General features: G+C 37.0%; 1 protein-coding gene across 3 annotated transcripts in view; it reads left to right on the forward strand.

Moving 5' to 3' along the window:
* ARMC8 (armadillo repeat containing 8) overlaps positions 1-27009 on the forward strand; it is a 106758-nt gene that overhangs the window by 5777 nt on the left and 73972 nt on the right. Inside the window, exon 2 of one of the 3 annotated variants that reach the window (XM_057738330.1) lies at positions 15360-15436. The exons of 1 other annotated variant lie outside the window; for it this stretch is intronic. In XM_057738330.1, the coding sequence (XP_057594313.1) occupies positions 15360-15436 (77 nt within the window). Of the gene's footprint in view, positions 1-15359; positions 15437-27009 lie in introns of those variants that run through there. One more of the 3 variants, XM_057738332.1, reaches the window with a different exon arrangement.

Genomic DNA, 27009 nt, shown 5'->3' on the forward strand with positions numbered 1-27009 from the left:
TAGGACTGTTTTGATAGGAATGATAAATATTCCAAATAAGAGCTGTTTTGTAGAAACAGCCCCCACTTGTCACTTTAACAAAAGAAAACTGTTTTGATCTCATTTCATAAACTCAGAAGAATAAAGAGTTAGCTACATTCTCTGGCATATTCATAAAACAGTTATTGGGGGAAGGGGAATGATAAGGCAGTGTTATGCTTTCTATTAAAAATGAAAAGTTATGGTCCAGTGGGAAGAGTTTCCAGCCTATAGAATCTATTAATATTTGGAGGTCTTTACCACCTGCAAAATGATTAGAAAACACATGATTCTTTTGTTTCAGGAGTGTTTTAAGAATTTATTAGGCTTTCAAAAAGTTGTAAGATGTGACCAATTGGATAAGGGGAATGAGGAAAAGGAAAGAGTCGTAATGATGATCAACCATGATTCATAAGATTTTTAGCTTTACATCTAGGGTGGTATCCTTTACTGAGATGGTGAGGATTAGAAGCTGAACATGGTAGAGGAGTAAGGAAGAAAAATGAATTTCATTTTGGACATGCTGAGTTTGAAGTGTTTTCTGGAAATTCATTTAGAGGTGTCCAGGAGGCAGCCGGATATTCTGGAATGTTTTACACACCACCAAGCAATTCTCCAACTCTCTGTGGATACCAGCTGGGTGTCCTACAATGTAACTCAATTCTGACACTGTTTACTTGGAGATAGTATCAGATTCCACAGGTTAAGTCCTGCAAGACTGCCCCCACTTCAGACAGCAGTTGCAAATTCTCCTTTCCTCTGACTGACCAGTTATAAATCAGTGGTTCCCACTATTCCCTCCTCAGATTCAATCATTTGTTAGAATGGTTCACAAAGCTCAGCAAAACATTTACTCAGTTTATTATAAAGGATACAGATGAACAGCCAGGTGAAGGGGGTACATAGGGCAAGATCCAGAAAGATCTCAAGTGCAGTAACTTCTGTTCCTGTGGAACTGGGATGCATCACCCTCCTGGCAGGTGGTTCCATTTGCCTACCTGGAAACTTAACACATTTTATTTTATTTTATTTTTTAATAAATAAATTTATTTATCTATTTATTAGATGCATTGGGTCTCTGTTGCTGCCCACAGGCTTTGACTGGTTTTGATGCATAGGTGCTACTCTTCATTATTTTGTTACCACATTTTATTTAGGAGTTTTTATAGAGCTTTATCTCCAGCCTCCTGCTCTTTCACTTCCCAGAGGTTGGTGGATGGGACTGAAAGTTCCAGTCCTCTAATCACTTGGTCTTTTTGGTAACCAGTCCCATCTTGAGGCTATCTAGGGGCCCCAGCCTAATCATTCATTAGCAAAACTCTTGAAAGGTTCTCCTTATGAATAAGTAAAGACACTCATGTCACTAGGAAATTTCAAGCGTTTCAGGACCTCTGTGTCAGGAACTGAAAGGCCAAATATATTTATTAAACCACAGATATAAAGGTCTAGTGCTTAAACCTGGGGAGACGATTATTATTGGGAGTCATCAGCAGGTTGATCAGTGGTTCTTAACCTTTTAAGGGTAAGAGACTCAACACCATCTTCCCCAGAAAAACGTGCACCTGCCTAAAGAATCACATAATTTCAAGGGGCTCGTGGTTTCCTGAAACCCACACATAAATCTTGAGTTAACAGTTCCTATTTATTCCAAAGTCAGTCACAAAAACATAGAGCAAAAATTTTTTAAATAAAAAAATCTGAGTTATTGCACAAATCATAAGTTTTCAATATTTACATAGAAAAACAGTTCTGAAATTTGAAACAAAAAGTGGAGGCAGTAAAACAATGATGACCTCCCAACGAATAACAGGGTTCGATCTCTGTTGCATAGAGCAAAATTTAAAACTCATTTAAAGTCATTTTGGAATGGTAAAAATTGTAACACGGTTTTAAAACTCACGTAAGGTATCACGTGTGGGGGACTTGGCTCCGAAGAACTGTAATCTTTTGCCCAGGTTATGCCAGTGATCTTCCCCAAGGTGTACTGTATCTACAGAAAGGGATTTGTGTAGCAGATGGTATAGCAGACCTGGGAAGCAGAGCTAGATGAGAGATCTAAGCTAGGACAAAGTAAAGCACTTGTGGATCTGGGCATAGGCAAAGTGGAATAGACAGAAATTACAAGTGGCCCGTGATATTGGCATAATAGTCACAGGCCACAATGTGGATGATGGGTCAGGTAGATCCTGAGTGGTACTATGATCAGAAAGCTAATGCCCCAGTTGCTGGAAGTGACAGCCAGAGTATGAGTCAAGCACCATGGATAGCTCTGAGGCAAGGGTGTTTACTGCTTCTAAGACTCTGAATCAAATAAAGCCTTTAAAAAAAAAAAAAAAATCAAAAAAAAAAAAAAAAAATCAGGAGGCAGCTAGCCTGTCTGGACTATACCACCTCTGAGGTATACCATGAAAGATGGTACCCTGGATCTTTAAGTCATTACATGATTGCAATCTTTAAGAATAATTTAAACTATTCTTACAGTCAAGGACAACATCACACGCATGTCTGAATAGCCTCACTCTGTTATGTCAGGATTGAGAAGTAGGCATCTGAATGCATCCTAGTGGATTTCCTGGCCTGTCTTACATTTTGGAAGGCATCTAAATGAACCTTCGCCAACCTAGAGAATATCTCAATCTTTATGAAACTCCTCAGAACCCTTGTCACTCCAGTATCCCAGAGAAGGTTCTTGCTCCCTTGGACTTCCAGATTCTGCTGTTTTGCACTATAAATTCTTACATGGTTCATTTATTCTATCCAGAGGGATCTCTTCTTGGCCCTCAGTCTTCAGACATTCTTGTCTACATTGAAAAGTAAATGAATAGAATTTAATAGTGAGAAGGAACCTTAAAAATCAGCTAGACGCAAACAGCTCTTTGTGATTTGTACCATACTTTAAAAGGATAAACATTGCAGTACCTGATTAGAAAGAAGCATGAATGCTAAATTGCTTACAGTTCTTGAGACCACCTAAGCATGTTTATAAGATGTTGATACTATATACAAGGGCTATAATACTATTTTATTACATTAAAAACTCACTACAGAAAAAGTGGAGGCTACTCTTCATGTTCCTTTTAATTTAACTGTGCTTTGGTTTTCCTTTTATGAAGAAAAAAACCACACTTTGTGTGAGTAAAATTATGGAATCTTTGCCTGAAAGAAGCCTGCAGATAATCTTTAATTTGTCCTTGTCACTTTTTTATTGGAGAAAACTGAGAACCAGAGAGATTGACCCGTCCACTGTCATATACTATTATCTATAAAGTGTTATAGTCAGATTTCCAAACACGTCAAGAAAAAATTTGTGTGCACAGCCTTACATTTTAAAATTTTATTTTCAAACTTTATGAGTATTGATTTATTTGCTATTTATTTTAAAATAAGTTCTCTTAACATGTAAAATCTGATTTTCAGTCTTACTTATTGAGAGGTCAGGGCTGCCTCTTATCCAAATAGATTAAGTTTAAAATTATATATTTAAGTATTTTCATGATTGTGTTTATGAGGTTGGAACAGATCATATTCTAGAAATTTCGGTTGTCAGAAGTATGTTACATTCTGCATTGATGGGGCCCAGCCAAACTGAAGTGCCATTTTATAAACTTCCCAAAGGTGCTGGAGACTGCAGAAAAGCAGAGCTTTGGTGAATTTTGGGAGGAATGATGCTGCAAACTTCTAGAATCACCAAAGAATCAACCCCATGATAAAAAAACAAACAAAGAGAAAAATAGTTTAAAAAAATACTTTGTGATGGGTCCGAAAAAATTGAATGAGAATCTGATTGAGCCCTAATGGGACCAGAAGTATACTAGAATACAAAAAAGTAAAAGAAAAGAAAAACCAGAATATCCACAAAATTTTGGATTTACTTAGGTGTTTTCTAATTTTTCTTCCTTTTGGAGGCAAGTAGGAATTTTGTAATACATAGGGAGGGCATGATAGCCATCTGCAAGGAAAAGGTCAGTCTTTGTTGATATTATCCTCTTTTGTGTTGTATCAGAGGGAGGTAGATTTTTTCCCCTCAAAATTAGGAAAAAATTCTCTAGTTGCTGAACTTTAAAATGAATAGTTGTGAACCTGTAGCAGTACAGTTATTTGACATTTCAGAAAATTGTCAGAGTGCAGTAGGAAGTGTTTGTTTGGACTGAGAGTTTTGGAGGTATCAGAAAATCAGATCTTGGTTTCAGATTGTTTGGGATGGAGAAGAGGTTCTGGAGCTCCCAATTGACTGGAACCTTAAGAGCCCTTTCAGTTAGTTGTTCTCAACTCTACCAGACACCACACTCCCTTCTTAAAACATATTTTGAAGCACCTCCTTGGCTTTCCTGAAGTGAAATTCATACATAATTGTTCTCAGCTGTAAATTTTTAAAGGTTGGCTGATTGCCTCAGCTGTGTTAGGGGAGAAAGAGGAGCAAACTAATTTATATCATTTAAATGAGTAAATATTCAGGTTCTAGAAAGAAGTAATAAAGTAGTGATATATTTGCAAATAAGGGTAGTTTAGCTGTAAATATGACTGCTGTAAGACAAACTGATACAGGTTTGATGTGATGTTACTTAAATACAATGTGGTATTGTTTTTGATGTGACTTTCTGAAATGAACAACTTTTGATAAAGTTCCTAACAAGACAAAGTACAACCTTTTCTATATTCATGTGGTAATTGCATTCTTGGAAAATGGTATAGTAAAATGATGTGAAACACATTTTGTGTTTATGTATAAAATGGAGTTAGATTCTAGCCTCAGGTAATTAAAATAAAGTTTATTTTCTTACATGACTGCATAGTGGAAAGTCTTTTCAGATGTGGGCCATTGTCCCACTCATTGCAAGACATCTGGCATCCTTAGTCCTTGCCCACTAGATATCAGTAGCACCTGTTGTCATTTTGACAACCCAAAATCACTTTCATAGATTTACAGAATGTATCTTAGGCAGTAGCTGAGATGCTGAGAGTATGGGGTTCTCTGGGTGGTGTGTGTATTAGTATATACTTCCCCTCTTTCTCTCCTGCACTTCTCCCTCTCCACAGCTTGTGCAGTGTATGGTATAAGGAGATGAAATAAAATGTGCTATTAAACATTTCCCCGCATAGCATGTATAGCCCTCTAATATTCTGTCTCATTTATTTATTATGTTTATTGCTTTTTATCTTTCTCCCCTTGCTAAAATGTAAGCTCTGCAAAGGTGGGCTTTTTTTTGTTCATTGCTGGGAACAGTGCCTGCATAGCTTTTTAAATATTTGTTGACTGAACTAAAGAGTACAATTTTAGCTTTGTTTTGTATTCCCAAGTGTATACTATATCACTATAATATTAAATTGTGTTTCGCAAGCACAGCACATTGCTTCAGAACTCTTTTGCACATGCTGTGCCCTTTACCTAGCATCCTTATCTTTTTTTCTCCCCATTTCACCTAGCAAAATAATACTAGTCTTTCAAATTAATCATCCTTGCTGCTTAGATACCACCTCCCATTCCACCCCTAACTTCAGTACTTCAGTAGATTGTATCTTCAACTTTCTTTTTATCTTGTGTTCACTTTTATGGTTACACTTATTCTTTGTTAGAGGTAACAACTGTAACTTACTTACCTGTTTCCTTTCTATTGCTGTGAATGCCTTGAGGGTAAGGGACTCTATCTTCCCTCTATTACCAGCACCTAGTAAATTAAAGATATTCACATGTTGAATTTCAGCATAAAATAGGTATTAAACTGAAGCTTTATGGAACTCAAACATTGTATTTTTTGGTTGTGTTCCATTCATCTCTCCCCCAAACCAAGATTTTCTCTGACAATGGTGAATGATCAACATTATGAACAATTTTATCTTGAAGTTCCTAGTAGTTTGTGGAATTATCGACATATTAAATTTTGATTGGCAATGACTAGTTTATTCATTTCTTGGGGGTCAGAATTCCCCATTGAGAATGATAGTATTTTAATTTCTAAAGAACACATGAATTAAATGAGAAAATAGATATGAAAATGCTTTGTAAACTGTGACATACTAAACAAGTGTTGGGTATTATAAAAATATTTATATTCTGTCTACCTTTTCTTTCTGGGTTCTTTGTATAGGAATGAGAACACTAAAATTGATTACTCCTTGGGACTTCCCTGGCAGTCAAATGGTTAAGACTCTGCTCTTCCACTGTAGAGGGCAAGGGTTTGATCCCTTGTCAGGGAACCAGGATCCCACATACTGAGGTGCGGCCAGAAAAAAAGGAGGGGGGAGGTTACTCCTTGATATATATTGGTATTCTTAACTGTGAATTTATTTTGTATATTTAAAAAAATATATTTATTTTATTTCTTTGGTTGCACCAGGTCTTAGTTGTGGCACGTGGGCTCCTTAGTTGCGGCATGTGAACTCTTAGTTGTTGTATGCATGTGGGATCTAGTTCCCTGACCAGGTATTGAACCCGGGCCCCTGCATTGGGAGCGCAGAGTCCTAACTACTGTGCCACCAGGGAAGTCCCTCTTAACTGTGTTTTTATATTCTCTGAGTCCATGGTTATACCTACAGTTATAATGAAAGCTAGTAATAAAAAGTGCACTAAGGATTACTTTCTGTATTTTTAACAGTTTTTTTAAATCTCAAATAATGAAAGTTTAGATCTTTAAGTTCAGCACTCACATGCTTATTTATTTCCTGCTAAGTACTTAGCTTGCTCTGAGAAAAAAAGCTCCTATCAGGTGAGGAAAGTTATCTGTCTGAATAATTAGGTTTTAATCATAAATATGAATATAAATAACTGAGAAGAGCATTAGTATACTTGTTAAGGCAATTATATTTTTTATACAAAAATAGAATTTTCCTAAAATCAGCATTTCTGTGGTTCATTTACAGTTAACAAGGGTTTTTCTTGTGTGTTATCTCATTTGATCCACACTCTGAGCTATGTGGTAATGTCACCATTTTATACTTGAAGAAAGTCTCAAATTTTTATTTTTGCCCTAAGTCACAAAGCTACTAAGTGGCAGAACTAGTTTTCAAAGCCATCTTCTGATGCTAAGTCATATGTTCTTTCTACTACTCAGTGCCTGAATGTGGTAGAAATAAAGAACATATTAATAAAATACATACAGAGCAAGATTTTAATGAAATAAAATAGTTCGATATTTTCTTATTAACACTTAAATCCTAACTCATTGTCTAATAAACCCATTGTTTCACTTAAGGTTTTAAAACCTCAGTTGAACACATTTACTTCTAATCTTTGAGTTAAATCCCATTTATGGCAAGTCTGGGACTTATTAATTTGGCATTCAGAACCTTTCCCAAGGAATTTTTTTTCAAAAGGCAGGGTTTTAGTTCACCCCAATCATGGGTAGTTTATTCAGAAGGGCAATTAGAGACTGTTCTAGTTTGCTTTTTCAGTATGTCTGACCAGTTTTCTGAGCTATCTCTAAGTTTTTCCTCTTTTATTTTGTGCCACTAAAGAGGAATAAAAGGTAGGGTGAGCATGTAGCCCTGTTTGTCTCCAGCACTTTATTTATGTGTGTTTTTCTTTTTCTTTCCTTTTTTAAGAAATCAGTTAATCAATTAATTTATTGGCTGTGCCGGGTCTTCATTGCTGCTTGTGGGCTTTCTCTAGTTGCAGTGACTGGGGGCTACTCTTCGTTGCAGTGCACGGGGTTCTCATTGTGGTGGTGTCTCTTGTTGCAGAGCATGGGCTCTAGATTTGCGGGCTTCAGTAGTTGTGGCACAAGGGCTCAGTTGTGGCTCATGAGCTCTAGAGTGCAGGCTCAGTAGTTGTGGCACACGGAGTTAGTTGCTCCACGGCATATGGGATCTCCCCGGACCAGGGATCAAACCCATTTCCCCTTCATTGGCAGGTAGATTCTTAACCACTGTGCCACCAGGGAAGTCCCTATGTGTGTTTTTCTGGGACAAGTATTAATAGTGCCCTCTTTCAGTCTTAAAATTATCCTGGTTTGGATAATAAATTTGAAGATCTGTTTATTGTCTGTTTATTGTTATGTAGCAAATTACCACAAAACTTAGCTGTTTAAAACAATGTTTATTATCTCATAGTTTCTGTAGGTCAGGAATTCAGATGTGGCTTAGCTATGTCCTCTGCTGCAGAGTTCCCTGTGAGGTTGCAGTCAGGGTGTCAACAAGGACCTGTCTCACCTGAAGGCTCAACTGAGGGAGAATCCATTTCCAAGCTCACTCACAGCATTATTGGCAGGATTTAGTTCCATGTGGACTGTTGAACTGAGGGCCTCAATTCCTTGCTGGCTCTTGGCCAGGGGCTCCCCTTTAGTTCCATGCCATGTGGGCCTCCTCCATAGGGCAACTTACAACATGGCAGCTGGATTTTGACAGAGAGAGGGAGGGAGAGACAGACAAACAGACACATAGACATAGACACAGAGAGAGGGAGCTCTGCAATGATATCCCATCATCTCTGCTGCTTTCTGCTTGCTAGAATCAAGTCACTATGGCCAGTCTTCACTCAAGGGGAGACATTGTACAGAGCTTGCATACCAGAAGGTGAGGATCTTTGGGGCCATGTCAGAGACTGCCTATCATAAACGGTTACCCTAATAAAAGGGAAATTGCTTTCACATAATCGTTCTCCACAGTGGAATACAGCTCATTACCTGTTTCTGTTTTCCTTCAGTAAGAAATTTGCTTCTAGCTTCTCTTCTTTCTTTAATGTTTAGTACCTATTCGTACATATGTACATTCAGCTGTACTTAGAATTGACACTAGTTCACAAATTTGGTTTATACAGACTTTCTGCTTGAAGGGATCCATGTACATTTTCACATAATATAATTAGGAGGGGTGCTATTAAGCATAAAAATGTAACAGGTTTTAATAGATACATTTGTGGTGGCTTCTGCAGCTTTGAATGGGTAAAATGAGTTTAGAGCTAGGTTTTGAGGGCTTGCTAGGTCATTTGTTTGAAGCCTTGTGCCAAAAGGCAGAGGTTGTGGTGTGACACTGGCTAGCATTGCTCTCCTTCATGGGCACAGACTGTACCCTGAGCTTTAGCGGCCTGCTTGGCACCTTTACTCTATTGGTTGGGAGATGGAGGATCACTGTGTGTACAATCCCTTACAGCTGCCAGAAGCTACAGAGTAATTTAAAAGGGTATTGGTGTTTTGAAGTGAGCATGAAGCCATGTCTTCAGAGGACAGATCATCAGACACTTTCCTAACCTTTTGGCTGCTATGGTAGGAGGGAGGAAGGAACTCCAGTGCTCCTCATATTTCAGGATTAAATTAGTGCCCACATCAAACTGTCCCTCCCCAGCATCCACACTGTTGTTAGCAAGAATGAAAGAGCCCCAAAATTCTCTTCACCCCCACCTCCCCCAGTATCACAGCCTCACCCCTCTTTCCCTTGAGGTCACCAGGATTAAGCTCTTTGTCTCTGTTTACATCAAGTACCACAGGAAGCCAAGGCCCCTAGGGTCCTTCCTCATGCGCACGTGTTTCTGTACATTTACCTTTCTATCCAGATCCCTTGCCTCTCTTCCGCTCCTTTCACTGGATATCCCTTATCCTCAACCTCTTCTCTGAACATCTCCTTCATCTTTTCGTTTAGACTGAAACTGGGCTTTTCACCTGTTGATCCCCTTTTCCTCAGCTCGCTCCTGCAGTCTTCTCAGCTGTTGGCTCTTTTTCTTCACAGATCCCTTCATATCTCTAGGCCCCCAGGTGGAGATAGAGAATTGCTCCTCATTGCTCTTTTCAGACCCCTCTTCCCTTGTCTCTAAGCATTCCAGTTCTGAATCTCAACAGATTCCACCTTATTGTAGTCATCTATAGATCCCCTGGATCATTCCCCTCATTTTGTTAAGATTTTAGCTCCTAGCTCATGCTCACTTTTTCTAGCATTATTTCTGTGATAATTTATGGAAATTTCATTATGTGTGTAGACAATTTTTCTAAAACTCTAGACTTCCCCAATGATATCCTCTATCCTACCTTAAGATATTTGTCCTCATGGTTATTTCCTAGACCTTGACCTTACCAATAACTAAAACCCCTTCATAATCTCAATTTTGCACATCCTGGCCACCACCCCTGTCCTCCCAAACCACACCTCCTACTACCCGAACACCTACAGCCCTTCTTCAATCTCCCTGTTATCTGCATTCTGTTAATTCTACCACTTTTTCATTGGTCTTCAATAGGCCCAACTTTATAATCACAACCTTGCATATACTCTCAACTCATCCAGCCCCTTCCTCTGGCTTTGTCATCCTTGCCTGGTGAAATTCCACCTCTGGTTAAATCCAACTCTGTTATTCTTGCCTACTTCTGTATATTTTAATGTTGCTGGAGAAAAACACAGCCATGCTGACTGGTCTCACTTTAAATTCATAATCATGAATCTCAAGAAGGTTAGTGCTGCCTGGCAGTCCTGATATGTTTTCTGGCCCATGCAGTGTCTTATTCCTTCTCTTCTTTCTTCACCCACCCTCACATCTACCCCCACCATTTTAACTTTCAAAAAATAGAGATAATCAGAGAGAATGTCCACAAGCTCCCACTACCATATCTACCTAAATAATTGCTTCTGATTGTTGTACTTCCCATGCTCTACTTGGTCACTAAATCCACTTGCCTCTCAGTTACTGATGAACGTTGTTCCAGAAGTTCTCCCCGAACCCCAATGCACCATGTTTTTCTTTATCAGAAAAAAAGGAAAAATTTGCATCACTGAATAAGTATGCTTTAATTTATTCCATCTTAAAAACAAAAAACAAACAAATAAAAAAATACTCTCCTGAACTCACTTGTCCCTCTAGCTACTACTGTCTTTCTTCACTCCCCTTTACGATGAAACTCCTTGAAAGAGTTGTCTATATTTACTTTCTCTAATTCCTCTTTTCCCGTTCTTTCTTAAACCCTCCCCAAGCAGGCTTTGGCCCTATGACTCTGCCCATACAGTTGTTGTCAAGATCACTGATGACCTCCATGTTTCTAAATCCACTGGTCAGGACTTAGTAATTATCTTATGCTACACATCTGTAGCATTTGGCATATTTGATTACCCCCTCCTTGAAACATTACCCTATCTGGCTTCTTAGATTTCTTCCTTCCATACGGTCTGCTTGTTCAGATGCTCCAGAGTTCAGTCTTCAGGCCTTGCCTTATCCATGGTTATTCCCTAAGTGAACTTATCCTGTTTATACCCTGTCAACTCTCTAATTTGTATCTCCCACCCACAACTCTCTCCTAAAATCTAGACATATATTCAGCTGCCAACTTGACATTCTCACTTTGGTGGCTAATAAAATTCTCAATCCTAACATGTGCCAAACTGAACTTTTGATCTTTTCACTCAAACCTGCATCTCCCACAGTCTTTCTCATCTCATTAACTGGCATCTCAGTCTTTCTAGTTGCTCAGGCAAAAACCTTAAGTGTTATCCTTGGCTCCTCTGTTTTTTCACACCCCACATCTATTCTGACAGCATATCCAGTTTGATAGTCATTTCAACTTTAACATTTATCAGGAATCTAAGTGACTTTTACTACCTCCAGAACTCTTGCCCTAGTCCAGGCTTCCATCATCTCTCTAAAATGACAGCATTTCTGCTTGTTGAAATAGCCTGCTCCCTAGTCTCCCTGCTCTGTTCCCCAGCCCCCTGCACACATTTGTCTGTTTCTTAAATTGCAACCAGAGAAATCCTTATAAAACAAGTCAGGGGCTTCCCTGGTAGTATAGTGGTTAAGAATCCGCCTGTCAATGCAGGGGACATAGGTTCAAGCCCTGATCCCGGAAGATCCCACGTGCTGCAGAGCAACTAAGCCTGCACGCCACAACTACTGAGCCTGTGCTCTAGAGCCCACAAGCCACAACTATTGAGCCCATGTGCCACAACTGCTGAAGTCCACACGCCTGGAGCCTGTGCTACGCAATGAAGAGCAGCCCCTGCTCTCCGCAACTAGAGAAAGCCCGTGCGCAGCAACGGAGACCCAACACAGCCAAAATAAATACAATTTTAAAAATATATATATATATATATAAATAAAACAAGTCAGTTCATGTCTCTACATTCTCAAAATTCTTCTAATGGCTTCCCAACTCACATCATAAAAATAAAAATCCTTACAGTGACCAGTAAGGCTCTATATCAGTGTTGTCCAGTGGAAAAATAATGCAAGCCACATATGTAATTTTAAATTTTCTAGCAACCATGCTATAAAAGTAAAAAGAAAACAGATGAAATTAATTTTAATATATCTAATTTAAACTAGTATATCAAAATATTATTTCAACATGTAATCAATGTAAGGAACTATTAAATGAAATCGTTTTACTTTTTTATATCAAGTCTTCAAATTCTGGTATGTATTTTACACAATTTTGATGTCAAATTTTGGTTGGAAGTACTTGATTGGTATATAGGTTTCATAAAATTTACAGTTGAAAATAGATTCACATACCCAAGTAATTCTAAACATTCTTAAAAGTTTTCTAATAACTGAATCCAGTATTGGTTTTTAAATTTAAATTTTAATTAATTAAAGTTTAAATATTTAAAAATCAGTTTCTAGCCATATTTCAAATGCCCAACAGCCATATGAGGCTAGTGGCTGTCATATTGGACACTGCAGCCCCTTACCATCTGGCCTCTCTTCTCTGACCTCATCTCCTGCTGTTTTCTCCTTTGCTCATTCTGCTCCAGCTGTAATGGCCTCCTGTTCTTTGATGCCAGGAGACACTTGCTATTTCAGAGCCTTTGCATTTGTTTTTCTCTTTGCTTAAAAAGCTTTGCTCCCAGATAGCTGCATGACTTACTCCTTGACCTTTTTCAAGTCTTTGCTCAAGTGTCACCTTCTTAGAGAAGTTTTCTCTGACCAATTTATTTAATATCTGTATCAATTGCCTTCTCTTTCAAAGTCTTATGTTTCCAGGTTGCTCTTTGAAAGATGAGAGATGGCCTGATCTACAAAGGAAAGCAGTGAAATATGAGAAATGACAAACAACTAAGTGAATTTGTTAAGCAAAAGCATAGAGTAAAATCAGATTGAACAAGTGACTATATCCTCTCAGCTTGCTGCTACCTAGGCAGCTTAGAGGATTATTTTTTGTACATATGACTGACCCCTTTATAGATGTAAGCTCTTTAAGTGCACTCTTCTACCTTAACATCCTCTTGTATTTTCTTTGGCACCTACCATAGAACTGTAACCAAAAGGCAGTCTGAACACTTCCATTATTGGCTACCTATTGGTTAGTCTTTTGTGTTTTATATTCTATGGTTGCCTTTCTACCTTCCTCCCTTATTTTTCAATATCAGCAACTGGTATACTTGCTGATGGTATTTGTGTGTTGGCTGCACATGCCTTATGGCTTGTGGTTGTGACCCTGATTCTTTCTTTGTCTATTCTTGTGCACCCTTATTCATTTTCCAAAACCAACTCCTCTCAGAAGTCCTCACTGATTCTCCCAGTTTATTAACTCCCTCCTCAGTGCTGCCTTTATGTGTATATATTTCTGTTTTGTATTCTAGTAGGGAATGTAAACGTGTAAACACAGTTACAGTAGAATATGAATTCTTGAGTGGAGAGACCATACCTTTTTTTTTTTTTAACTTTTTTTGCTCTTTAATGCCTTCCTCAATGCCTTGTGTATAGTAGGTACGCAGTGCTTGTTAAATCGAATGAACCAGGCATAGAGCAGTAGAGTTGCTATTAATGGGAGAAATTTATGTTGTTTAAAATACAAGTCTTAAACCCAAGTACTCTTTTAAAAATCACATTGAGAGGCAAGAGATGTAGAGCTGTGGGAGAGTGTGTGGAGAGAAACAATAAAATCAAAGATCCGTTCTTACCTAAGAGGGAGTCTAAGAGTCTGAAGTTCTCAGAACTTACCATGTTGCTGCAAAGCCAGGAAAGTACATGTGCTTAAATGGAGTGATAAGACATATCTGTTTGTGTTATAGGAATACTGTTTTCAGTTTTACCCTGGATTTTGCTCTTGAGTATATTATTTCTTGATATATTTGTACAGATGTTTGCATCCCTACTTAATATTTGACAATCTGACATCTGGGTAAAGATCAGCCATCATTTGTTAACCAAGGGTTTGAGAGAGACAATTAAGAGTCCTTCTAACTGTGATTCTGTTATTTTGAGGAAACCAGGCCCTGTTAGTAAGTACTTAATGGTACCCTATTAGACACAAGAATTTTCATCAGTTTAGCTTATTTGCTGCCAGTTTGTTCTTTATAAATGGAGTATGTATTAAAAGTGGGTATTTGAGTTGCCTACAAGGATATTTTGGTTGCAAGCTCATAATATGAAAATACACTTTGATTTTGGATTAGCTATATTATCAGGAAATTTGAGTTTATGGGATCTTTTCCAGAGTTATTTTTGGAGACGCAGAATTTTAAGCTGGCACTGTGTCTTGGCAGTTAACTCTTTTCTGATCAGGGGTTCTGGGTAAACTGGAAAAGTGTTTCTTCCTCTCTATAATAAGTTATTGCTTATGGGTGGTAGTACATGAGCAGCATATTCCAGCAGGCATCAAAAGAAACAGCAAGGGACAAAAATTCTTTTTCTCTTTCTTATATGTTCTTTGTTTTAAATCATGTTAAGTATTAAAAATTAAATATAAAAAATAAGTATACCCCCCAAATAAGTATTACAAGAAATAGCATAATAGAGCAAACCCCAAAATACAAATAAAAGGAGGTAAGTGCGTCCCTTGCTCTTCATACTCTGACCCCCTTGTCAGCCCAGCTTTCGCCAGTTCACACAGGGTAACTCTTTTGGACCTGATAAATCACCCTAATTCTTAATTTTTTTTCCCTCACAGGAAGTGACAACTCCTTTATATTAATTTTTATTTTTTACTTTGCTTCCTTGCAATATAGTTCCTCTGCATCACTCTGAGGGTCTTCCTCTTGCACCAGGACTAACCTTCATAAACTTTTCATGAAGTTCTTACCCTTTTCTCCTTGCCTAGAACCAGATTTTCCCTCCCTTCAGTGGGTATAAACAGAAGCAACATTCCTATCTTTTTTTCGTATGTAGGTGACATCCAACAGTTAATTAAGAAACTTAGCTTGTTTCTTAATACTTATGCCCCGTTATTCTATTGGCAAAGCTTGCAGGGCTCACCACAAAGTTCCCACTGTCTAGTTATGTTTTTAGTGAGAATTGGGTATCTCTTTCTTCCCCATCTTATTATTTATCTTGTCACAAGATTTTCTCAGATTGATTTAAGTATTTATAAAAATTCTAATGCTTCTACCTTAAGTTAGATTATATAGCTATTTGATGTTATGGGTGATACTGTGAATTTGTGATTTGCATGGCTTCAGATGTCATAATTTTTCCCCCCACTTTCTAGGAAGTAACAGCTAGCAGTCGGCACTATGTTGACAGGCTATTTGACCCTGATCCCCAGAAAGTTCTACAAGGTGTCATGTAAGTAGTATGTATTTAAGAGTCTATCAAAAAGTCTTGTTTGTTTCATGTTTGAATCTGTCAAGTATTATAATTCTGAAAATGCAGGGTTATAACTTTTTTCTTCTGTTTTGGAAAGACCCCTTGATATTCATGACTTTAATATGGTACTGTAAAGAGTTGTCTGTTGGATAGTTAACTGACGTGGTTAGCCTCATTTTTTGTAGAATACTTGTTTTACATTTTTAAAAAAATGTTTACTTTGGAGAATGCTTTTGTGGCTTTAATATTCAGCAAAAGCAAGGGAGTAAAATTGATGATCTTTGTAATTGGAAAGGGGGTGGGAGAATAGGTCATCAGGTTTGGTTTTGTTTTGTTTTGTTTTTGGTTAACTCACTGACTGTCTCTAAGGTTTGAATTTCCTAGTGATGTTTTAAATATAAGAATTTAGAAAGCAGTCATTAGAAAATTTAAATAAACTCTTGATAACATAAATGCCCTTCTTTTCTCCCCAATTGCCTCATGTTTAATGAGAGGAAACATTTTTAAGCAACATACACGAGGTGATTTATACTTAAAAAAAAAATTACGTGTGACAAGTGTGATAGATTGCAAATGATTGAAAGATGAATTCTCTCTCCTAAGAGCAGATTTTCATGCTCTTATCACATTACTTCTAAGAAAGAAGGTCTAGCCTAAGATGACTCATAGGATTGGGAAACATGGAGCACCCACAGGGCTAAGCTGTGTCCTGCGGAAGGAGGACCCAAAAAAAAAGGCCAGGATGAGATATATTTGGGATAGCAGAGAGGGCACAGATGAGTCCCTGTCTTCTTCTTACCCTGTTAGTGTTACCAGCAAGATAGCATCTTTAGTTGAACTCTTGCTCAACCATGGCAAAGCTAGGATGCTTTGTTTTTGGAAATTGCTACTGACTGTAATTCTAATTCAATGCCCCACACACACACACCAAAAAAAAAAAAAAGGCTCTATGGAAGGGATGTCTTGGGGGTGTGTATTTGTAAAGTAGAGGCAAGATAACTAGGTAAGGCTGCTTGACTATTGAAATTGAGCTAGATGGGAAGGTAAGGAGCTGGATGGAGACCCACCTAGGATACGATACCTTCTCTTCACATCTTAGTTTACAGAAACAAGAGATGATATTTCTTGTTTTCTTGTTAACTTTGCCTTTGTCCCCTGAATTGGGAGACTTTTTAATGATTTAGTCACCCCTTTAAGTCTAGTTTGATTAATACCAAGAAAAGTGGTATTAAAGCCATCTGTTAAATAAATCAGTTTGGTTTGTACCTACACATACAAATTAGTTGAAGAGATAGGTTTGACATTCTTTCTTAGGCAGACACTCCCCCACACAAAGCCAGACATAGCTTTGTATGTGGATAATCCTAGATATCACTTAGGATTCCTCAATAAATATTTTAGTTGGAAATGTCAGACTTATTAAGTGTTCAGTGAATGATAGATGATGTATTGTTGTTATTTTCATTATTACTGCTACTATGGTTGTTTAGGAGAAAAGCTGAATTTCTCAGTCAAGGATTCTGCATGAAAGACTTGTATCTTGAGTCGTATCTGATATGAGTAGCTAAGTCAAATGTTAATTGTCACTGTTAGAAATTTGTAATTTACCAAAAAATACTGTAGCTTCTCAAAAGGTGATAAAATATCAAATAAGGCATAAAAAACACTGGGAAGAGTGTATTATTACAAACCAACTAAGTTATAGTTTGATAAACTTAGTGTCTCTTAAAACATTATCAAGTCTCAGACACTTAGCTGTCAGCTAAGAAGATAAGAAAGGTTTGTGTGGAGGAATAGTGGAGTGGAAGGAGTATGGGCTTTCGAGTTGGACGACTGCAGGTTGAATACCTGGTTCTGATATTTCCTACTAAAGGCCTTTCCTAGTACAGTACTCTAGCAAGTTATTTAATTTCCTCGATCCTCAACTTTATCATCTGCAAAGGGAGAGTAATGCTGCCCATCTTGCCAAGTTGTTAAGAATTAAGTCAGAAACATAAAATTCAGTGCCTGGTATGTTGTGGATACACACAAATTGGCACTTACATGGTTAGTAGCTGTTGGCCCTAATTTAAAACAACCTTAAAAATAAGATGATTCTTTTCAAAGAAGAGAAAGAAAAACTCAAAAAATATCAAAGAGATAAAACAATTCCCACAGAAGGAGAAGAGGGAGAGGAGCTAGAATTCTTGATTGAGACAAGAAAATGTGAGTGATAACACATTCTAGTAAATGTGATTGCTACTTATAATACTAAAATCTATTTATAGTTTGAAACGGACAGATCACCCAAAATCTTTTCACTTTATGGCCTTCTAGGGGTATGTGTAGTATGATTTGATAAGGCTTTCTTTACCCCAGAGAGAAAAAATTATTCTTTCTGACTTAATTCTTTTCTGAACTGTGTTACTGTCTGAAAATTAATTGTGCATAGTCAAGAGAATGAACAGTGAATTAAATTTTTAACATTTATTTTTAAGTAACCTTGTCTAATCCAAGAAAAATAGAATATTGATAGAGGAAAAGAGGGAACCAAAATGATGTTTAGGAAAAGAGAATTGACCGACTCTTTTCTTTAAATATACATTACTCAGCCACCATTGAGTCAGTCATACAGAGACCATTACTAGACCAAAATAGGCAGGTAGAAGGGAGGTGACTACAGAGTGTAAACAACCAAAGGTAGCCTTCTAATTTTAGGGAAGGAAAAGACAGACACTGAAATAATCAGCTTTAAATTCAAAATATCCAATTAGAAAGACATAAAAGAATTGATGGCTAGCTTTAGTTATAAGACAACCAGAGGTCTATCATTTTTCTAGCAATATTAATCTGATTTTTCACTAGCAGGAAAAACAAAATTAAAGATGAACAATAACTTTTCATCATGGCCTAGAACTAATCTACTCAGCTGAGTTAGAGCCATAGTCCTATGCATAAATATAGGGAACTTGTTTGTAGATAACTGAAGTTACGAAGGACCATTTTACCTAGTCAATGAGTATGCCTTTGAAGAATACTATTAAACATCAGAACTGCTTAAGTTTAATTGTTGAAGAATGAGGAGTTATCCTAGAGACAACTTTTTTGTGACTAGTACAATGTTTAGCATAAATTTGTATGGTCCTATTATATTAAAGGTTTGAAAACAGAATTAGGTCCTGAAAAGCAAGGTTTCAAATACGTAACTGAGTAGTTATGGAGTAAGGCAGGAGTCAAATATGAGCAGAGAGAACAGGGAGGTCAGCTGTGTAGGTCATAAACTACAGCCTTTGCAACTACAACAGAGAGTAGGTACATCAGATAAACTATACTGTATTGCAAATTTTGAGCTTCCTCTAGTGTGGTGATCTGCATATGACTTTGACAAAAAACAATTACAGTTCCTCCACAAGAGGACAGACAGCAGTATCAAGTAGTATCAGCAGTATTTCATCTTGTGAAACTGAAAACCACAGCCACAGAAAGAGAAAATGAAAAAGCAGAGGACTTTGTACCAGATGAAGGGGCAGGATAAAAACCCAGAAAAACAACTAAATGAAGAGGAGATAGGCACCCTTCCAGAAAAAGAATTCAGAATAATGATGGTGAAGATGATCCAGGACTTTGAAAAAAGACTGGATGCAAAGATCAAAAAGTTTACCAAAGACCTAGAAGAATTAAAGAGCAAACAAACAGAGATATGCAACATAATAACTGAAATGAAAAATACACTAGAAGGAACCAACAGCAGATTAATTGAGGCAGAAGGGTGAACAAGTGACCTGGAAGACAGAATGGTGAAAATCACTGATGCAGAAAAGAATAAGGAAAAAAGAATGAAAAGAACTGACGACAGCCTTAGATACCTCTGGGACAATGTTAAATGTGCCAGCATTCGCATTATAGGGGTCCCAGAAGGAGAAGAGAGAGAGAAAGGACCCAAGAAAATATTGGAAGAGATTATAGTTGAAAACTTCCCTTACATGGGAAAGGAAATAGCTACCCAAGTCCAGGAAGCACAGAGAGTCCCAGGCAGGGTAAACCCAAGGAGAAACATGCCAAGACACATAGTAGTCAAATTGACAAAAATGAAAGACAGAGAAATGTTATTAAAAGCAACAAGGGAAAAATGACAAATAACATATAAGGGAACTCCCATAAGGGTAACAGCTGATTTCTCAGCAGAAACTCTGCAAGCCAGAAGGGAATGGAATGATATATTTAAAGTGATGAAAGGAAAGAACCTACAACCAAGAATACTCTACCCAGCAAGGATCTCATTCATATTCGATGGAGAAATCAAAAGCTTTACAGACAAGCAACAGCTAAGAGAATTCAGCACCACCAAACCAGCCCTACAACAAACGCTAAAGGAACTTCTCTAAGCGGGAAACATAAGAAAAGGACCTACAAAAACAAAAACAAACCCAAGACAATTAAGAAAATGGTAATAGGAACATCCATGTTGATAATTACCTTGAATGTAAATGGACTAAATGCACCAACCAAAAGACACAGACTGGCTGAAGGGATACAAAAACAAGACCCATATATATGCTGTCTACAGGAGACCCACTTCAGACCTAGGGACACATACAGACTGAAAGTGAAGGGATGGAAAAAGATATTCCACGCAAATGAAAATCAAAAGAAAGCTGGAGTAGCAATTGTCACATCAGATAAAATAGACTTTAAAATAAAAAATGTTACAAGAGACAAGAAAGGACATTACCTAAAGATCAAGGGAGCCATCCAAGAAGAGGAGATAACAATTATAAATATCTATGCACCCAATATAGGAGCACCTCAATACATAAGGCAAATGCTAACAACTATGAGAGAGGAAATGCAAGGCAGAAATGGAGACACAGATGTAGAGAACAAACACATGGTCACCAAGTGGGGAAAGTGGGGAGGGTTGGGGATGAATTGGGAGATTGGGATAACAAATTGTACACTCTAATATATGCTGTTTATTGTCTGTTAACTGTATCTCAATAAAAGTTCTTTAAAAAAAAAACAATTACAGGATATTTTTGGTGAAGTTACTCTGGTATTAGCTCAACCAAGTTAAATCTCATAGTTGCATAAAAATAACTGTTCACATGTTTTTGTAGACCTTGGGTTAAAGCTGCTTAAACATTGTGCTTTTTTAACATACCTAAATTAGAGCATCTGAATCTGGTTTTTACATCAGTGATTCTCCATGAAAAACAAACAGATATCCCTGTTTGGCCTTACGCTGATATTCCCTATGTTGAAAGGCAAAAGATGATGTAAGCAAATGTGGCTCGCTTTGTAGTTTCAAAGTTGAATCAAACCTGAAAACTAGATTGGCTCTTTCTGGTAAACTAAGGCAGGCAGTTGTGGATACTGTAGAATTGTGTGGTTTTCATCAAGTATCCATTTTTAAAAAGTGTCTTCTGAAGTATTTTAATGTAATGATGAAATAAGTTCATTTTGGTAATGATTTTGGTACTTCATTTTCTGATTCTAGGAAAATATGTACCTCTGGTTCCAGTAGAATATAGACATTCTCCATTTCTTCTCATGTGCTCCCATAAAGTGAAGTCTCTGGCTTTTAGAAATTTTAAATTAAAGGATAAGTTTTAGGATAATTCAAAAGAAATGTCCTATTACTTTTAAAAGTGTTACAGGTAAATGTAAATGAAGATGACCTTAATATCAAGTGAAATGGAGTGATTCTGAGAGTTACTTGTTTAAAACTTTATATTCTGAAACAGTTTAGGCTGGTTAAAAGGGTAGCAAGATTTTCCAGAAATTACTATGTCAGATTGACATAGTTTTGTGTACAGATATATAAGCTGTTTATATATGTGTGTGATATTAACATTGAACATCAAAAATAGCTGAATATTTGTATGCATATGTGTATACATATCTTTTCATATTTATAAGCCACTTAACTGTATGCTTCCATATTCATAATGTTCTAACACATTTCTGATGTTCTTTGGAATGATTACATGTATTAAAAATATTAATGCACTGTAAAAATATTTTGGCATTTATTAGTGCAGTTATTTTATTGCACTTTTCATTTTTGGAGACTATAAGGTGACTTGTAATCATATATTGATAAAGCAGTTGAGTACAACTCCTCATTTCTGAACTAGTGTTTATAAAAATTGGAACTGTATTTGACGCTATCTACATTCCAAAAATCTACACCTCAGGATAATTTGTTCATAAGAATAAACTAAATTACTGTCAATTCTCAGTTCTGTTCAGTTTATACATATATATAGCAGGTACACAATAAATGCCTAAGTTGACTTGAAATGAAGTTCACTATAAATGTCTCAAGTGCTTGCTGAATCAAAGCCTTATGTTAAAAATAACTTTAGTTTGAATAGTAGATCACCATTATCTAATTCTTTTAAAATTGGCATTTCACATATGGTAATGGTGATTTTGATTGGAATATGAATAATCTCATTCCTTAACCATGCTGAATATTAGAAACTTATTGTACTTGGATGTTTGGATGTCACATTCTCCAAAAAGAATATCATAATAATTATTATTACAGCGTCAGAGCAGTGAGTGAGTTTGTAATTTTCCAAGTCCAAATAATTTTGTTTACCCTTTTACCTTATTGTAGCTACCCACAAATATGTATTTTTTCCTCTTGTCTTATGAAAAGTGAGTAGTCTTAGGTAGGTCAAACTTTATACTCAGATTGTAGTTTTCCGTATCTACTGTACTTTTTGGCTACTTCACGCCAATTAGACCAAGAAGGAATGTATAGAATACAAATAAGAGCTGCTTCAGGTAAGCTAAAAGTCATGCTGGTTCAAAATGAAAATGGCATCATTGATCTTTAGCTTCTGGCTCCAGGCTTCAATGATTTTAAAGATAATTTTCTATTTTTAGATGACAATTAGTTTTTCAGTTAACATTATGATATTTTGAATGTTTAGGAATAAATATGCTCACACCTGATTGACTTAGACTTTGTTTCTCCAGCAGGTCTAGATTCCAGTTATTTTTTTACTTTTCCTACTATTTTAATGGCAAAGTGTGGTGTTTACTTTCTCTGTTGGCTCTGATCATAAATCGTAATACTCTGACTTAGACATACGCTGTAGTAGGCACTGTACATGTCTTCTTATTCAAGACCTTTTTCTCTACTACACTAAAAATTAATCTCCTTCAGAGCAAAGAAAGAAAGTAGAAAGGTTAACCTCCATATAAAAGTGGGTGCATTTTGAGTCCATTTATTAGTGGGCAGGTTTAAGATTCTAGCTAGATTTTAGCTGAAAGTGTTCCCTGACAAGTGCATTTTTGTAACATCTTAATATTGGCTCCTCTTCTCCCATCCTCAAAGAGCAGAATATCCCCAAGGCTTACGTTTTAGTTTTCTACCCAGATAGTCTTATCTCAAAGATAATTCAGTACGTATAAAATCAAGATAGATCCTTGTCTTGCTAAGGGATTTATTCTCCAAGCTTCCTAGTGTTCTCTGCACCCAGGCACCCAGACTTGAAGTAGTCACTCAAGACATGTCACATATCACATTTCCTGTACCTATCAAATCATCTTGTTAACTACTTCCTTCAAATGTCCTCTCTATTCATGATTCCTATGCTGCTACTTAGTCAGTCTCATATAATCAGATACCTGGATGGATTGAGTAATTTTTTTTAACAAACATTTATTGAGTGCCTATCAGGTGCTAGGTAGGCATTGTGCTAGTATGGGAGTATATAAGAGTGAATAATTAGTCACTGCTCGGGGGGATCCAGAAGTCTAATGCAGGAGTCAGATAACTAAAGAGGTAGTTCACTATAGTTTGATTAGTGAATGCTATGGTGATGATAAGCACAGGGGTTCTCGGGACCACAAAGGAAGGGCATCCGCCATTTAGTCGCCTCTCTTGACTCTAGAATTATCTGTATTCCAGCCCATTCCACAGTCAGCTTATCTTCCTTTGTCATTGCTTCCTTCATGTCCTTTTTCTGATCAAAAACATAATTTCTCTTTAATCCCTCCCCCCGTTGTCTCTTCTTCCTATTGCTTTTCTTTGTTCCATGCTTAATGTTCCACCTTAAAGGGACCCTTCTTTTCAATCCTGGCTTCTGGTACTGCCCCAGAAATATGCCATATTCATTTCCAGTATGCTTCCTTTTGCCCTCCTCATCCACTTATTCAAATCCTTGCCATTTTCTAAGGTTCATCTTAGTTCCTACCATAGCCTCAAAACCTGTTACGCTTGTCTTACCATCTACTTTTCTCAGCCCTGTAAGCACACTATTTATAATATAGCACAGCCTTATACTGTTAGTGTTATTTTTGTCTTGTCAAGAAGGTTGTAAACTCTTCAGACCAGGCATCTCATTTTGTGATGCTTTTGTATCCTTCATAGAGCCTAGCAAAGTGTTGAGCCCAAAAAACAATTGTTGAATTTCAGTAGTGTATAAGTAGGGCATCCCCCCCCGCTGCCCAAATGTTAAAGATTGGTGGACATGAGATTATATTTCTTTGATCTACTGGCAAAAGGATGTCTTTGACTAAAAGGCATGCTTTTATTTTGTATAAAAATGTAAATTGAAAGGAGGAAAAAGGAAATACATTTACTGAATTCTTTTGTCTTTTCAGTCAGTTTGTTCTGAATGCCTGATATGATGCTGGGAGTAATGGAAAAAACACTTGTCATAAAAGACATGGATTAAGACTGCCTCTGCAGTTTATTGTGGGGAAGAGCCCCAAACCTGAGTCTTAGCTTCCTCATCTGTAAACTGGGGTTAATATTACTCAAGGTTGTGGTGAAGATTAAATAATGGATATGGAATGCTTCGTAAACTTCAAAGTAATGTATAAATCTTGCATAGTTTTGTTGTGCTCCCATCTTGATAGTTGTGAGTTTGTATTTTATAAAAATACGGATTTCTGTATGGTATGTTTTGTGATCCATTGATAGTAACTTCTCTGATATTTCCAGGTCAGACTGGTTTCTTGCCTCTGAAGAGGAGACAGACTTCTATCCTAAAAAAGAATTGAGTGTGCTATGATAAAGGACACTAGGAGGGATACCAAACCCAGACCTGGGAGTTGTCAGGGCATGCTTCCTGGGGGGTGACACTGACATATGAACTCAGACCTGACAGATGAGTAAAGTTAGCCAGGGAATAGTATAAGGGTATGGGTAACATGGAAATGTGAGAGACAGTAACTGCACTCTGGGAACTGAAAGAAGCTTCATTTGGCTGGCTCTGAAATCAAATCTTACAGTGTACTTAGATCTGCTAAAAATGAGTATATGTGTTGATTATTGTTTCTTTCGGTTTTAATGCTTTCATAGAAAAGATGTTCTGGTATCCCTTTATATTAACAACTGAATAGAATTTATCTGTGGGGCATTAACATCTCTTCTTCCTTATCTAGTATAGATATATTTTACTTATTAGAGCCAGAGCAAGAATTGTTTTCTTTAGACATTGGTCCATTTTATTAATTTTGTTCTCTTTAGCCTGCAATTGCTCTTTAACTACCAACTGCCTCCTTCATGTCCTTTTTGCAGACTATTGGGAGAACTGGAAAATTGGTTTTGGAGGAGTTTTTGTTTGCTTTTGTCTATAAGAACATTTACTCTGGCATGGTTTCAGATATTTGGGTTGTGTTTATAAGGTGGGGACACCTCATTTCTGAGTTTAGGAAGAATGGGGAGAAATCTGGGAAAATGTTAGGGTTGGGAATTCCAGAATAGAGAGAGCCTCCAGAATGGCACCTGGCATAAAACAAACTCTCAGTAGATAGCTAGCTACTGGATAAATGAATGTACTGCATTAGTATAGGCAGAACACATTAAGAGAAGGGAAGAAGGTGAAAGAAAATGACAGGCTGCTGGCTTAGGATCTATAAGCTGATAATCGGGAAGTAAGTCTTTAAGAAAACAGCAGGCCATCCATAAGGAGGCAGGAGCCTAGATGTACAGTCTCTCATCAGCTATGCTTTGCTCAGTGAAGCTTCGATATCACATAATTTTATAATCATGTATTAGAACTTGGTTAAAACCTTAGTAAGCTTCATTCAGCTTAGTCCTCATAAACAAAAAATACTCCTGCTTATCCCCTATAAACCATTTGGAAAAACTGAGGGGTATTTACAGAGAAGAGAGATAAGGCCCTGAAAAATAGACCAGCCTCAACCGCTGAGCTAAAGGAAGAAGACTAAAAGGTACAATGTTTGGCTCAAGAATTCTGAAAATGCTATTCAAAAACTTGTGGGGAGAATCAGCTTTCAGCAGACCAATACATCATAGCAGCGTTTTTCTGTAATAATCGAAGAAGGTAATTAGGGAGAGGCATATCATAATTATTATTACCAGGGTTTTTAATGTCAGTGGAATTGGTTGGTATTGGAAACACAAGCTGATGATAACATTTAGTTATTGATTTTCTTAATAACTTCCCCCCTCTGTTTTCTACTCTGTTTTTCTATAAGATCATGGTTTGCCAATTACAGAACTTTTTCAGGGTTGTAACTTTCATGGTTGGCAAAAAATTCCTATATATTGTAGAGTTCTGCTGCTTAAAAGAGAAGTCAGAATAGATGCTCAGCAAATAACTAGGGGAATGTATTTGGGGATATGAAAGAAAGATAATGTTTCAGTATGTAAGCGCTTAGGCATGACTGCATTAGAAAACTTAATGAGGTATGAATGCAAGAGCTGAAACTGTGGACTGATGTAGGTATAGTATTGATGACCCGTATATCATGAGTGCCACTGATCTGATTTTCCAAAATGAAACAACTTTTAATAAAAAGTATACTCTCCGTTTTATTTACAAGTCAGATACAATACTGAGAAATACGGTTTTCTTTAAGATTGAAGACTGTGCTTTCTAGTTTAAAACTATGGCCAGAAATTTCCAGATACCCCCATAAATTTCTGAAATGCCCCAGGGTGGCTCTGATGCCTTCTTCCACACTTTGTGAGAACCGCAGTGTTCTAGTGGTCTATATTAAGATAACATTACTGACCAATTAGCATAAGTTTTAAAAATTAAACATTTTATTAGTACTGGGCTTATTTTGAGCTATTTATTTTACCTCTGCCCGTCCTTTGGGAACAACCGCGTGTTTGTGCACCAACTGGTCATTAATAGAGATACTCTTATTATGGGATAGAGTTTTACTCCTGGTGACATAAAGATCTGAGTGTAGCTAGGATAAAAAAAATACTGATGAATATATTGAAAATATAAAAGATTTTTTCTTATTTTTAAGTCTCCTTAAAAGATAAGTGGCTCTTCAAGCAAAAATAGTACAATATAGACAGTTCCCTGGTGGTCCAGTATTTAGGACTCCGTGCTTCCACTGCAGGGGGCATGGGTTCAATCCCTGGTGGGGCAACTAAGATCCTGAAAACCTCGAGGCGTAGCCAAAAAAAATTAAAAATAGTACAATATATTATGTTGTTTCTAACTAATTTAAAAATAAAATGTATGACAGCAGCTCACAGAATGGGTGGGAAGATGGAAGTATATGCTTGCAAGGCTCTTATAATACACATGAAGTGGGACAATATCCATTGAAGATTGACTGTG

Source organism: Hippopotamus amphibius, chromosome 6 (genome assembly GCF_030028045.1).
Source record: "Hippopotamus amphibius kiboko isolate mHipAmp2 chromosome 6, mHipAmp2.hap2, whole genome shotgun sequence".
In the NCBI taxonomy this organism is placed as follows: domain Eukaryota; kingdom Metazoa; phylum Chordata; class Mammalia; order Artiodactyla; family Hippopotamidae; genus Hippopotamus; species Hippopotamus amphibius.